The sequence below is a fragment of the Phyllobates terribilis genome, unplaced genomic scaffold (genome assembly GCF_046119375.1).
Source record: "Phyllobates terribilis strain yellow unplaced genomic scaffold, ASM4611937v1 Scaffold_11__3_contigs__length_659146591, whole genome shotgun sequence".
Classification (NCBI taxonomy): Eukaryota; Metazoa; Chordata; class Amphibia; order Anura; family Dendrobatidae; genus Phyllobates; species Phyllobates terribilis.
This window is the reverse complement of record NW_027362771.1, coordinates 165,210,483-165,225,901: the sequence shown is the minus strand read 5'-3', so window position 1 is coordinate 165,225,901 and position 15,419 is coordinate 165,210,483. Positions and strand designations below refer to the sequence as shown.

The following is a 15,419-nucleotide window of genomic DNA, read 5'->3' as shown; positions in this document are numbered from 1 at the left end:
ATCTTCCTCGGTCTGGGGCTCCATGCAAGATCTCGCCTCGTGGGGTAAGGATGATTCTGAGAAAGGTCAGGAATCAGCCCAGAACTACACAGGAGAACCTGGTCAATGACCCGAAGAGAGCTGGGACCACAGTCTCAAGCATTAATGTTAGTAACACACTACGCCGTCATGGACTAAAATCCTGTAAGGCACGCAAGGTCCCACTGCTCATGCCAGCACATGTCCAGGCCCATTTGAAGTTCGCCAATGACCATCTGGATGATCCAGAGGAGACATGGGAGAAGGTCATGTGGTCAGATGAGACCAAAATAGAACTTTTTGGTATCAACTCCACTCTCCGTGTTTTGAGGAAGAAGAAGGATGAGTACAACCCCAAGAACACCATCCCAACCTTGAAGCATGGTGGGTGAAACATCATACTGTGGGAGTACTTATCTGCAAAGGGGACAGGAAGACTGCACCGTATTGAAGGTAGGATGGATGGGGTCATGTATCGTGAGATTTTGACCAACAACCTCCTTCCCTCAGTAAAAGCATTGAAGATGGGTTGGGACTGGGTCTTCCAGCATGACAATGACCCGAAACACACAGCCAGGACAACTAAGGAATGGCTCTGTAAGAAGCATTTCAAGGTCCTGGAGTGGACTAGCCAGTCTTCAGCCCTAAACCCAATAGAAAATCTTTGGCGGGAGATGAAACTCAATGTTGCCCAGCAACAGCCTCGAAACCTGAAAGATCTGGAGTAGATCTGTATGGAGGAGTGGGCCAAAATCCCTGCTGCAGTGTGTGTAAACTTGGTCAAGAACTACAGGAAACGTTTGACCTGTGTAATTGCAAACAAAGATTTCTGTACCAAATATTATGTTCTGTTTTTCTATTGTATCAAATACTTATATCATGCAATAAAATGCAAATTAATTATGTAAAAATCATACAATGTGATTTTCTGAATTTTTTTTAACATTTTTTAAACAGGTGCATTTAATACAGTAATGAGTGCAGAGTAGGAGGGCTTCTTAAAGAAAAACTAACAGGTCTGTGAGAGACAGAATTCTTGCTGCTTGGTAGGTGATCAAATAGTTATTTCATGCAATAAAATGCAATTTAATTATTTAAAAATCATACAAAGTGATTTCCTGGATATTTTGTTTAGATTCTGTCTCTCAAAGTTGAAGTGTACCTACGATAAAATTACAGGCCTCTCCATTCTTTATATATGGGAAAACTTGCAAAACCATGAGTGTATCAAATACTTATTTTCCCCACTGTATATGGAACAGTGCAGTTATGTGATTACTGAGGCAAATCTCTGAAGCGGAGCGATGACACTATTGAGAATGTTGGTTAGGTAGGCTAGACATGAGAGGGGTCTGCAAACCTGTTGTGCAGACCACCACTGAAGCACTGTAGACTGAGAGCATCTCTGGCCTGGGTGGGGTTAGTTCTGGTGGAATTGTCTCCCATAACCCTGGGGCATATATCAGCCTGAAGAGGACAAGCGAGGAATGACATTGGTAATGTTATACCAAGTTGGGATGGGATTGAGATATGAGCCAAACCTCATTGACAAAGAGCTGAAGCATAAAATTGGTTGCCTGGGAGCCAGAAAAGTGGTTGAACTGATTTAATCACTTTTTGTGGCATAATCAGTTATTTTAGAGACTTGGCATATTCCAACTGGGATTGGTGGAAAAATTAACACAGCAAAGTATTTGCAAGTAATGGCCTAATTTGTCGGTGTAGTTGTCATGTGAAAAAACAATGGAGGTTGTAGTAAGCAGTTAGGCCTGTGTGACACAACATGATCTTTTAGGTCAGACTTTTGTGGAGTGTACAAGAGTCAATAAAATTCTGTACCACTGCATTTATCACTTATCTGGTCTGTGATTTTTCACCACTTTGTGACATCAACCTACAACCTTAACCTTACACACAGTGTTAAAACAGCACAGGATCAGATACTTTCTTCCATAATAACCTACCAATAGGTTCATGGTCTGACATGCAGCTTACGTTTAGTCTTAAAGAGAACCTGTCAGCACAAGTTTTGTAAAGTAAAACCATGGCTGTAATGGTGCTGTAGTACTGATTACATTGATATCTTTGGTTCTTTGTGGCTCCTCTCTAAACAACATTTGAAATTTTCAGTGCACAGCGGCTGGACTGTGCACGAGGTCTTCTTAGTTTGGGGTATGGATTCAATAGAAAGCATAGGCTCTTTCTATCTGTACTCTGGGCTGTGTGCATGCTTGAACAGGCGCTGTGCACCTCCAGGGGAGGGAATTTGAGCAATTGGTTGGGACCTCAAGGCCAGGACCCTCACCAATCCGCTTGTTATCATTAGGGGAATAAAAAAAAAGGTTTTGGTACTGTGTTAGCCAGTTGAAAAAAGGTTGATCATTTTCGATTGATAGTTCTCAGTGGGAGAAACCAAATAATAACCTGATAGTTATGGTACTTTTAATAGTTAATATTAGGGGAAAGAAAATGTGATTTAATTTTTTAAGATTGAGTTACTTTTGAAAAGAACCTGTTAGCACGATTTTGTAATGTAAAGTAAAGATATGGCTGTAATGGTGCTGTAAAAGTGATTACAGTGATACATTGATTACATTGATACATGGTACATTGATTACATTGATACCCCCGGAAGAAGCGAAAGTGAAACGGCATTAGGGTGGGGAGACACAGCACTTCCATTTTCTCCTCTGGTGGCCTCTGATTTTAGGCAATATACCTTCCACTGTTCACTATATCAGATATGCTGCTACCTATGCTTTGTGCCTTTGATATGGTATCCAAGTACTAGTATTGTATAAATGGGAAGACATTTTCTCTTTTGGACTATAGCTGCACTTGCACTTTATGAATACTATTGCACTTGCACTTTGACTACATGAATGCTATTGTGGCAAACCCTAATATTTCATTTTCCTAAAATTGTCTGCTTAAGTAGGAGGAGATGATAGAATAAAAAATATATATTTATTATACTTTTATAGCACCATTAATTCCACAGCACTTTAGACATTATCATTACTGATCCCATTGGGGCCCACAAACTAAATTCCCTATCATTATGTCTTTGGTCTTTGGAGTGTGGGAGGAAACCAGAGAACCCAGAGGAAACCCACACAAACACGAGGAGAACATACAAACTCCTTGCAGATGTTGTCCTTGGTGAGATTTGAACCCAGGACCCCAGCGCTGCAAAGCTACAGTGCTAACCATTGAGCCTCAAATTTCCTTATGTACCTGTATAGCCAAAGCGTCTTATATTATGTGAGAAATTCATTCAGTCTAATAAGATATTGAGGTTTTTGGAGCTGAATGCTACAACTGGAAATTTAAATAGAGAATCGACTTCAAAGAGAACAAGTTACACACATACATGATCTGATATCTACGCTTCAGAATGACCACAGCATATTAAAATCTGTAAAAGTTACATTGCAAATCTAATCTGCTACTGTCCACACGTCAAAATGATTTGGTGAAAGAGTAACAAGACCTTTTGGGTGAGGCTGGTTGTGTGAAATTATAATGGCCAAACATTTTATTAAAAGAAAATAAAAAGGTCCAAAAATAGCCTCGGGAAACTAGCCTGAGAGAGAACGAAGAGATAGGAGGAAGGAAGGCAGGGGTGGGGGAGAGGAAAGTTAGAGGGAGAAAGAAACAAGATTTCAGGCAAAAAATGATCAGAGCAGAATAGTGAAAGTACTGGCATGGGACAGTAGTGTCTAAAGGACAGGACCCAGGGCAAAGACAGAAGGAACTTTTCTTCAGATGTGTTCAGGCACAAGAGAAGGTTAATGAAGGGTCAGCAGTCAGAGGAAATTGGCTGGGCTGGTATCTTAGAGGTACTGCCAAGAAGACAGCCTAGATCATTCTGCAAACTCACAAGAAGGGGAGGCGCTCTTGAGTGCTCTGCTTGGGTTGGATTCTGGTTTCGGCTCATTATTGTTGCTTTAGAACTAGCGAGGAAATTGACTCTTGATTAAGGAAGTGGATGGAAAGGACTGTACAAGTTTAGACTAGGTCAGAATGGCAATGTGGAAATTGCAAGACGTTGTCTTCTACACCCTTTTCTTAAATTTTACCAAAAATCAAGTCCCCTTGGTACCCTTATGTCTTACTGCACCACCTTTCAGAAAAAAATTGCTTGGATTTGAATGGTAATTTTCCCAACTTCTGGAAGAAGATAATTATACTAAAGTAATTGACTTGGAACATCAGCTGGAGTCTTCTATTCTGGAATTTCTTGAAAAAAGCTTTTTGTGAATTTGGATGCTCCATGGATTGCATATTTGGGGGATTGGCAATGTAAATATTATCACTGAAGGATTATAGTAAATTAGGTTTCTCGCAATGCTGAGATATGTGTTTGGACTGTCATTGTGGATTACGCTAAGCTGCATTCAGGTGAGTACGCTTGATTTGTCATGGTACAGGTATAGCAGGGTTGAAATTATTAATCAGATCTGTGAGTTGTAGTGTTAGTGCATCGAAATGTCTCCCTGAATTAGGATAGTACAGAAGGTTTACCTGTAGTCTTACGTAAAATGACAGATCTCACAGTGAGATGTAAAGAATTGTGACAAATGGCAAAATGAAAATGACTACATCTATATACTACATTCAACACTACTAAATCTGACTACCTCTGTGCTTTATATCATCTTGCCTCTCTTAGGTGAATTATAAACCATGAAGGCTTTTTTGTACCCATTCACAATTCCAAAAACATTTTTATTGAAACTTGAGCAGTTAAATGCTAAGTTTATTTTACATGAGTTTATTATTGAATATACATAGTGTCCTTTAAGACTGTAAGTATGATAGCCAATAGACTCTCTATTCTGTGGACTGAGATTGAGGAGAATCACCTGCACATTTCACTTTTACCTACCTATAATTCTTGATCTGAGTTCTAATGAGTTCTGTTTCATTTTTTAGGATGTGGAGCCAGTAAAATGCACAATCAACATCACAGAGAGTAAAGTTTTCTTGCAGTCTGTCTACGTGAAGTGGAGCAGTCCCGGGAGTCTTTGTAACTTTAGCATGTTATGTAGGTCAAGTAATTTTTGGGAGAACACTTGTAACCCAATTCAAAAGACCAATGACTCCTATGAATGCAGACAGAGTGGACTTGAGGCAGGAACTCTGTACGATATAAGCATTGTGGCTTTGCTGGATGGAGAGGCAAAGAACCTTACCGTACAAACAGGTATGAGAGATATATGCATGACTATATTTCAATCTGCAATGTCATCATATTTTTGGAGATCTCATTTGAAATGTTTTAATTTTAATAAAAGTTGAATGATACAGGTACAAGCCGTAGAGGTATTGCATTTTCTATCAAGGTTTACAGGAATGTGTCTACTACTAAAGGAAGTTTAAGAGCTTGAAGAAGTACTGTGAAACTGGATAGGTTAGAAATTGAAAGCCATCAAATCTTGAATTTATATCTTTTCTATCAACTGGCCTACAGTGCGAAGATATTTTGTATTTTGTGGAACTGGGTGACTAAGAGCCTTATCAAGCAAACTTCTAGTTGATCACATTTGAAAAACCAGAATCGATCATTGTGGAATATTTATCTATAATTTTTACAAAATTAGGAAGCTAGGTGCTTTAATTGACTGTGAATTATACTATAGGTTGTATGAAGAGAAAGTCATCTATTTTTTCTATGGAACTACATGTGTCATATAAGAGTTCACCCAATTTCCTTCATGTAACTGATATTCAGAAAGCAAGTTGCGCTGTATGTAGAAATCTTGCTGGTGGACATAAGGCCATGTCATGTCTTGTGAACGTAGCCCGGCTCATCAAATTGGTCTACCCGTGATTGATGTATCTGGCTATTTATGAAAAGTAAGATTGGAAAAAATGTTAATAATTACGAGAACAGTTTTGTTTTAACCTATCAAGTGCTGGTTCATTACATTCTACAGTTGTCCAAAATGTTTGTATTCTCAGATATTAAATAAAGACATAGACCCTGAATGTTAAAATACTTTTTCCAGCACTGCCCTTATGCCCTTGTTCCAACTGCTGATATCACTTCAGAATCCGATGCAAATTTTTTGCCACACAAATTTTCTTTATTTTGGGGAATAAATTAAAGTCACTTGGGCCATGATCTGGTCAGTGTGATGGTTTTTCCAGTAGTTTAAACCCAGCATCAGCAATGGCCTTCGTTATTATTTTTTCCATTTTTGAATATTCACATCACTTCATTCACTTTAATTGCATATGAAATTTAAAGAAATCTTTTTTTCCAAAATTTGGCACATTAGCCATAAGTTACACAATATATGTTCCTAAAATTTCAATCTCTATGTTAGCCAGAAGTGGTTCAGAATAGGAGCTTCTGTAAAACCCTTGTGTTTAATCGCATGGACAGAGGTATTGAGTTGAGTTTAGAAGAATGTCCACAGTTTGTAGGTAATTGGCTAATTATTCAGCATCTAATGGAAAATAAGTCCTTTAGCTGTCACAAGAATATAGAGAAAAAGAAATATCACATTAGAGTATGATCAGCAGATCAAAGCAGAGTACAAATAGCTTCATCATAATTCTACCTTTCATAATGGTAAAACAAATATAATATAGAAGTACTTACGGAGCAGCTAGATTGGCCCAGGTTGATTTACTAATTGAGATGCCATCATGTATTTTAAACCTACCCATTGTGTTGTGGCAGTAAATGTGGCTCTAATGTTAGTATTAAGTGACTAAAATTGGCTTTAGTTAATCATAACTAAGATTGGATTTTACAAGGCTCATGTGCTACTGTAAATGAATCATGGGATGTGAGTCAGTACTTCTGCCCAGAGGTGCTGACCAGGATGCTGTGCAGGCTCTTATCTACACTCAGATGTTTTATTAGTTGTCTGTAACTGGTCTCTAGTGGCTTTAATATGCCAATTTGAAATGCGCCTGTTGTTTTTTTGTAAAATTTGTACCATGTATTATTAGAAAATGCTTCCAAGCAGGCATTGGTTGATCAATGTGTTGACTTTGGCATACATAATTTTTTTCATAGGTGTAATTGTATTGTATAACACCCAAGTGCACTGCCAGGTCTCAAAATCTGACATCTTGTATTCAATAATCACTATCTTGAATGACAAAGTTACAGATGGAGAAAAGTTGAATTTGTTATTCTCCAGGTAAGAAAAAATAACGATACTCAATACCAAATAAAGTGCTGACTTTGATGAGGCCTTGAGAAAGCATGTGTTCACGTGAAACAGCGTTGGCCGACTTAGTTTTCATCTGCCTGGCTTAGCAATTTCATGCTTCCATAAAAGGTCAGCACTTTATTTGGTATTGAGTGGTGGTATTTTTTCTTACCTGGATAGCAACATAGTTCTCACTCTGAGCTGAGCACCCCTACCTGTGTTTCCTTTTCTACCTGCCTCGGGGAGTGTATTAAGATCTGTGGATGAGTGTTTCCCTTTCAATCCTACTAAGTAGCTGTTATATGGAGCTTGCAGTCCCGGTGAGCATTACTCTCTTTTTCACTGAATTTGTTATTCCTCATAGTATCTTTCATTGAGCTAATACACGTAATGACAAACTATACCTGTACGTGCTTGCTAGGTTTTGAATAATGTATTGTGATGTATTTATCCTTAGTGATTGAAGCCTGACACATCTTTTATACATCAGGGAAGTTTAATAGGTTTTTATTAGTGTTTGTAGTCTATACCAATGCATCATTCAATCTTCATTCATTCAGGCAGGGATGTCAGGGTCATCATCAACTTTGTTTCCTTTTGGGACCATCTTAAACATTTTGCGTACATAGGAGGGTTGTCTCAAGCTTATATGTGGTTTTAACTTTTTCAATTTAGAAAAAATCCATAGAAAAGAAAATGCAGTACACAATAAAACATTTTACCTGTCATATCAGAGAACATGGAGGACATTAGTAAATATTGGTGGGTACAGATTAGATGGAAAATAGTAAATCGCTATAGCTTTATGAATTATTTTATGAAAACAATAATTAATATCTGATGATTTGGAACCTGCTATTGCCTGTGGGATTGGCCAAACATTCGTATTCTTTCCCAACACCAGTTGCCACATTGAAGAAAAAAACATTGATCTTGTTAATTTTGAACATATTGTGTTCACAAGAGATAAGCCATCATGGTTTTCTCCCTTCTACCTATTGTGAACACATGTATGCTTGACTGAGCTGTGCATGCATGTGTATAGGGAGGTTTGAATGCTTCCATGCATTCAAAGATGGTTGGTTCATTGTTTCCGATGTCTACAGGCCAATGTTCACCCAACAGCAACTGAAGATGTATGGGTACATGGGGTTATAGCCTTTCTTGGTTTTTGCTCCATGGCTGTCCCTCTAGGAGTTTTCCCAAGAGAAACGTGATGTTTCATGATGTATTGCTAGGATGAGTAATAAATATTTGATTAGTGGTGAGTCTCAACATTAGGACTTTTACTGCTCCCCTGTTTAGCAGAAAATTGAGGTTTCTTTCCAATTAAATGAAAACAGTTCTGCAAACTAGTTAGAGCTTTAGGTCATGAAAGTTATTCTGGGAAATCACCTTTAAGATCTCAACTTTTTATAGATACGTATAAATAATATAATACATTAGATTGCAAGATATTAAACTACATTTACTGTCAAATATATGGTTTTTCCATGTCGTAAGAAATTTTTATGTGCAGTATTAAGTGGCGAATAGATGGATGAGTAATCAGTCATTTCATTGTGCTCCTGACTGACACACACATCTTCATGCAGGTTTACAGGGGTATTCCTATCTCATATATTTATGACATATCCAAAGAATATGCAGCAAATCTATAGTATATGTTATTTGCACCAGTGGAATCTGCATCTACCTCAAGAACAGAGCTCTGTCGCATGTAATAGAGATGTGGTCTGAATTTACATTCAAATTGATGGGAATTCTGACCACCCCTCCACTGATAGCAGTTCTGTTCATGGCCCTGTTCTCAAGGTAGATGCAGGTCCCATTGGTGGGATCCACATCTACTATACATTTATGGCATATATTGTAGATTTGTCATAAATAGACGAGAATGGAATACCCATTTAAATAGTTAAATGCAAGATTCCCTAAATCCAGAGAACTAGCCTGATTGCCATATGTTGAGTCAGAAAGGAATTTTTCCCCTAGTATGGGGCAATTAGCACTTGCCTCATGGAGTTTTTGCCTTCCTCTGGATCAACTTGTTGTGATATAGGTTGAACTTGATGGTCCTATGTCTACCTTCAACCTCAAAAACTATGAAACATAAAGAAGAGAACTACAAACTTTGGAGAACTACTGGACAAAAATATAACTTAATAGATCCAAATTGTGATTTTTTTTTTGCAAAAGTAATTTTTTAGGTCTTTATCTATCAGTACAGTTGTCTTTAGAGTACAGTGTTGGTTAGAAACCTCTTTAAAAATTAGACTAATCAAATGCAGAAAATGTAATTCCTACTAAAATTCCATGATAGAACATCATTATCATCACTATATACACTCTATCATCTATGACGTTAGGATGAGAATTAAGTATAACCTACAGAGGATAACAAGTTTGTTGCCCTTGATCTACAGAAGCTGACACTCAAATAAACTATGCAGCCTGTAATCTAATTTTATATATCTTATTAGGGCATATGGACATGCAAATGGCCTTGCTCCAGAAAATGCACGCTGCAAAAAACAATTCTTCCTCTAAAGGACCCAACTCTTCCATGTATTAAGAGATCGTTGGTTCGTTGTTTCTGATTTCTACAGGGCAATGTTTCAAGTTATCTGCAGAGAAAATGCACATTTGTTAACTTCTGCCAACAGCATCAGGAAATTACCATGATCCCTTATCATTAACCTATTGTCAACCTTTAAACTGGTTTATCTGTGATAATGGGTCCAAGCAGAAGTTTGGACCTTAAAAATAAAATTAATTTTGTTGAAAGTACAATTTAATGTTATGAATATGGTCCTTTTAGATACAATGATTTGTTGTGAATGTGTAATAAGTAGTTTAAGAATTACAATATATTATATATTTCATTGTATATATCTTTGTACAATCAGAGATAACATTTCCAGACCATTTTTCATAGGCAGTTGTAGAAAAAGTGCTGTAAAGTAAGAATGATTTTCAAAATAGAGGTGTTAATAGTTTTTATTTTTATCACTTAACAAAATGCAAAGCAAATGGACAGAAAAGAAATCTAAATCAATTCAATATATGGTTTAACCAACCTTTGTCTTCAAAACCGGATCAAAGCATCAATTTTTCTAGGTACACTTGTATGCAATTTTTGAAGAAACTCAGCAGGGGATTTTTCCAAACATCTTGAAGAACTGACCACAAACAAATGCCGCAAAGTAAGAATGCTTTAAAAAAATAGAAGTGTTAATAGTTTATTTTTATCAATTAACAAAATGCAAAGTGAATGAGCAAAAAAGAAATCTAAATCAAATCTAAATCATATCAATGTTTGGTGTGACCTTTCCACCCTTAGGGAGGTTGTCCTGAGTATCTTGAAGAACTAACCACTGACCTCTTCTGTGGATGTAGGCTTGAGCAAATCTTTCTGTCTGTTCATGTAATCCCACACTGACTCGATTTTGAGATCAGGGTTTTACGATGGCCATATCATCACTTCTACAACTCCTTGTTCATCTGTACGTTGAAGATATTGACATTGACTGTACTTTTGGGGTCACCGTCCTGCTGCAAAATAAATTTTACATCAGAAGCCCCCTGATGGTATTGTATGATGGATAAGTATATGCCTGTATATCTCAGCATTAATGACACCATTAATGTTGACTGAACTCCATTAGCTGAAACGCAGCCCCAAACTTGCCAGGAACCTCCACCTTGCTTAACGGTTGTCTACAGACACTTATTATTGTACCACTCTCCAGCCTTTAGTGACTAAACTATCTTCTGTTCAAGCCAGATATTTCTCATTTTGACTCATCAGTCTAGAGCGCCTGCTGCCATTTTTCTGCACCCCAGTTCCTATGTGTTCTTGCATAGGTGAGTCACTTGGCCTTGTTTCCATGTCAAAGGAATGGTTTTTATCTACAATTCTTCCATTTGGCCAGACTACTCCGAACAGTTGATGAGTGTAGATGGGTCCCACTGGTTTCTGCAAGTTCTAAGCTGATGGTGTATCTTTAAATTTTGAAGGGAGGTATGATGTATCTTTCATCTGCTGCAATAGGTTTCCATGGCTGACCTCTGCATCTATGGCCCTCAACGTTACCTATTTCTTGGTGTGCTCATTGCCAAGAAATACAGGCAGATACTTTATCCATCATGCAACACTATCAGGGAAGAGTCTTGTTGGCTCTAAATTTATTCTGAAGCAGGGAAATGACCCCAAACATACAACCAATGTCATTAAGAAATGTTTCAGCATAAAGAAGAGCAATCAGTTCTGGAAGCAATGATATATTCTCAACAGAGCCCTCAACATGAAAGAAACTGTCTGGAATTAGATGAAGAGACAGAAGGATTTGCACAAGCCTATATCCATAGAAAATCTGTGGTTAGTTCTCCAGGATGTTTGGAACAACCTCTTTAAGGGTGGTCTCACCAAGTAATTATTTGATTTAGATTTGTTTTCATTCAATTTGCATTTTCTTAATTGACAAAAATAAACTATCAACACTTCTTTTATTCCATTTATACATTGCAGCATCATTTCCACATTTGACTAATACTTTTGCACAGTACCATATATATGGTATATAAAAATATACTATTATACTATAAATATATATGTCTGTATGTAGTATATAGTGGTGTCTTTGTGTGTGTTTATGTGTGTGTGCGTGCGTGGGTGCATTTGTGTGTGTGTAAAAAAATTAACAAAGATTTATCAACACAATTGGATTAAAACAAAGTAGGAAGTTCACTTTAAGAATGGCAGAGAGGAAGTTATTATCCGTATCTGCCAATAGACTATTGTACTTGACCTTAGTGATCCCACAAGTGAACATTGAAGGAGAAATTAGTCCTAGTGTCAGTATGATTGGGTGAGCTTCACTGTAATTACAGGGAGAAAAGATGGCGATGTGAAGATATGAATGATATATAAATGTAGCATGCAGAAGTTTGAACAAGAAGAGAAATATCACACATTTTTAATATTTACATGTAGATCTGTATTTGGTATAAGGGCGGTTTTATTTATGGTCATAGGTTGGTAACAAATCCAGCACGGGAGTGAGATTTCTATATAGCGATGTATAGCTTGCATAATATTGCACTGGTGGCAGGTTGCCAACAAAGAATTCTTGTAACAATGTAAATGGCTTAAGTGTTTGTTTCCAGACAGGACTCTCTCAGCCCAGGCACTTCCCAACCTCATTGTTCCTTTGTTCTAGCGGATGTTAAAGGGACTAAGTGTTTTGTTTTCTGGGCCAGATAGATTAGATAAAGTCTGAATTTTTAAACTTCAACTTCTAGGCACGCAAACCATGTTCAACTCCTTCTGTGGTTCAATTCCAAAGACACAATGTTCAAAGTACTAAGACTTTAGGAATTTATGTTTTAGGAAACAGAACATTTCTCTTGATGCAAGCTGTTCTGCAAAAAAGGACTTTTTCAGAAGGTAGCTCAAGTAAAGGTTCTTAGAGGAGGACTTTAAAAGTAATAACTAATAGTATCTATTAACTGGTTATGTTTTTGTAATGATTACAATAGCAAGGTTTCTAGGAAAAAAAATGGCATTCTATCTAACCCCTTTAATTGGTTCCTAATCAATACAAAGAGGACGTTCAGTGTAACTGGCTCATAGGTTCATATTAGAATCTGCAGCTAACAAGACTTCTTATATGTAACCCTTCAATGTCTCTACCATTCTTGCAATGTAACATTGCATAGGAAAGTGTAATGTGTGAAGGAAATGAATATAAAAGACAAACCACTTCTGTAATATATCAGAAAAAAGCTGCAGATTAAGCAGCATGGATGTGTAAATGTAAATGATAGGATCATTTACTTTCTTAGAAGTCTTTTAATGCATATAATAAAACCATAATGTATTACTATAGTGCTTTCAACTTTAACCATCGGCCAGTTATGCAGAAAGAAAGAGGTGACTATTCTGAGGCCTAAGTCTGAGGTTATTACTTGGTTATAAAATACTATTTAGACTTCTTACTAAATATTCTAGCTCTCGTCAGGTAATATTAGAAATCGGATGCACTTTCTGAGCTAAAGAAAAATATTTTTTTAATGGGCCATTTTTGCAATAAAATAAAAAAAATATTAGTTTAGTACCACACAAAGAGACTGAAGTTTTAGAATTTTGACAGGAAATTTGCTGGACTTCCTGCCACTCCTTCCAATCTTTTAATAGAACACAACTAATTAAATGGTCGTTTGTTATTAGACAGTGGTTAAAAGATATGACAGGGAATGGAAAAATCTTATTTATGGTCTTAAATCACTTGCAATTAAATTGTGTTTTTATAGTTGATAATAAGCACTAAACTGTTTTGATTTTAATCTAAGCGGCTTCATTTTCTATGTTGTGATTGATCTAAACCAGAGAAGTCAAACTGAAATACACAGAGGGCCAAAATTAACAACTTGGACAAAGTCGCGGGCCATCCTTAATATTTATTAAAAATTGTCTACAACCGAGGAAGTTTTTCCTTATCATCAAATATAACAATACAGTATAATGGCCCCACATAGTCCTCTATACAGTATAATAGAGCCACATAGTCATCCATACAGTATAATGGCCCCACATAGTCCTCTATACAGTAAAATGGCTCCACATAGTGCTTCATACAGTATAATGGCTCCATATAGGCCTCTATACAGTATAATGGCTCCACATAGTGCTTCATACAGTATAATGGCCCCACATAGTCCTCTATACAGTATAATGGCCCCACATAGTCCATCATACAGTATTATGGCCCCACATAGTCCTCCATACAGAATAATGGGCCTCACATAGTCCTTCAAACAGAATAATGGCCGCACATAATCCTTCATACAGAATAATGGCCCCACATAGTCCTCCATACAGAATAATGGGCCCCACATGGTCCTTCATACAGAATAATGGCCGCACTTAGTCCTTCATACAGAATAATGGCCCCACATAGTCCTCCATACAGTATAATGACCCCACATAGTCCTCCATACTGTATAATGGCCCCACGTAGTCCTCCATACTGTATAGTGGCCCTACATAGTCCTCTATACAGTATAATGGCCCCACATAGTCCTCCATACTGTATAATGGCCCCACATAGTCCTCCATGCAGTAGAATGACCCCACATAGTCCTCCATACTGTATAATGGCCCCACGTAGTCCTCCATACTGTATAATGGCCCCACATAGTCCTCCATGCTGTATAATGGCCCCACATAGTCCTCTATACAGTATAATGGCCCCATATAGTCCTCCATACTGTATAAGGGCCCTACATAGTCCTCAATACTGTATAATGGCCCCACATATTCCTCTATAGAGTATAATGGCCCCATATAGACCTCCATACTGTATAATGACCCCACATAGTCCTCTATACAGTATAATGGCCCCACATAGTCCTACATACAGTATAATGGCCCCACATAGTCCTCCAAACTGTATAATGGCCCCACATAGTCCTCTACACAGTATAATGGCCCCATGTAGTTCTCCATACTGTATAAGGGCCCCACATAGTCCTCAATACTGTATAATGGCCCCACATATTCCTCTATAGAGTATAATGGCCCCACATAGACCTCCATACTGTATAATGACCCCACATAGTCCTCTATACAGTATAATGGCCCCATATAGTCCTACATACAGTATAATGGCCCCACATAGTCCTCCAAACTGTATAATGGCCCCACATAGTCCTCTACACAGTATAATGGCCCCACATAGTCCTACATACAGTATTATGGCCCCACATAGTTGCCCATACAGTATAATGGCCCCACGTACTCCTCCATGCAGAAAAAAGGCCTCATGACATAACAGGCGAAATATACTCACCCTGAGGGACAGATTTGGCCAGCAGGCCAGAGTTTGAAATGTGTGATCTAAACACACCACTAGTTAATACAAGCTATTCAACCAAGGCATAAACAGGGATACTGAAAAAAAGATTTGTTCATATGGTATATTATTATTGGCAAACTGGTTACTTGCAAAAATGTAGCATGGACCAAGGTACTGCTCACTTATGGCTTCAAAGTTTCATAGAGTCTTGACCAGTTACAAATCCATCCCAACAAGTTCTATTGGATCCAACTGACTTGCATGCTAATGCTAATTTGGAATTCATACATAATTGAAAAAAAAAAAAACAATGTGAATTGACTTGAGTCTAAAAAGTAAAATGAGAGAAACTGAACTCCAGCCACAC

The 15,419-nt window shown here is 37.5% G+C and overlaps 1 protein-coding gene across 2 annotated transcripts in view; it reads left to right on the top strand.

Moving 5' to 3' along the window:
- PTPRB (protein tyrosine phosphatase receptor type B) overlaps positions 1-15,419 on the top strand; it is a 213,155-nt gene that overhangs the window by 99,739 nt on the left and 97,997 nt on the right. Inside the window, exons 1-2 of one of the 2 annotated variants that reach the window (XM_073651781.1) lie at positions 3,682-4,422; positions 4,957-5,227. In XM_073651781.1, coding sequence (XP_073507882.1) covers positions 4,369-4,422; positions 4,957-5,227 — 325 coding nt within the window. In that variant the 5' untranslated portion in view covers positions 3,682-4,368. Of the gene's footprint in view, positions 1-3,681; positions 4,423-4,956; positions 5,228-15,419 lie in introns of those variants that run through there. The other variant, XM_073651780.1, reaches the window with a different exon arrangement.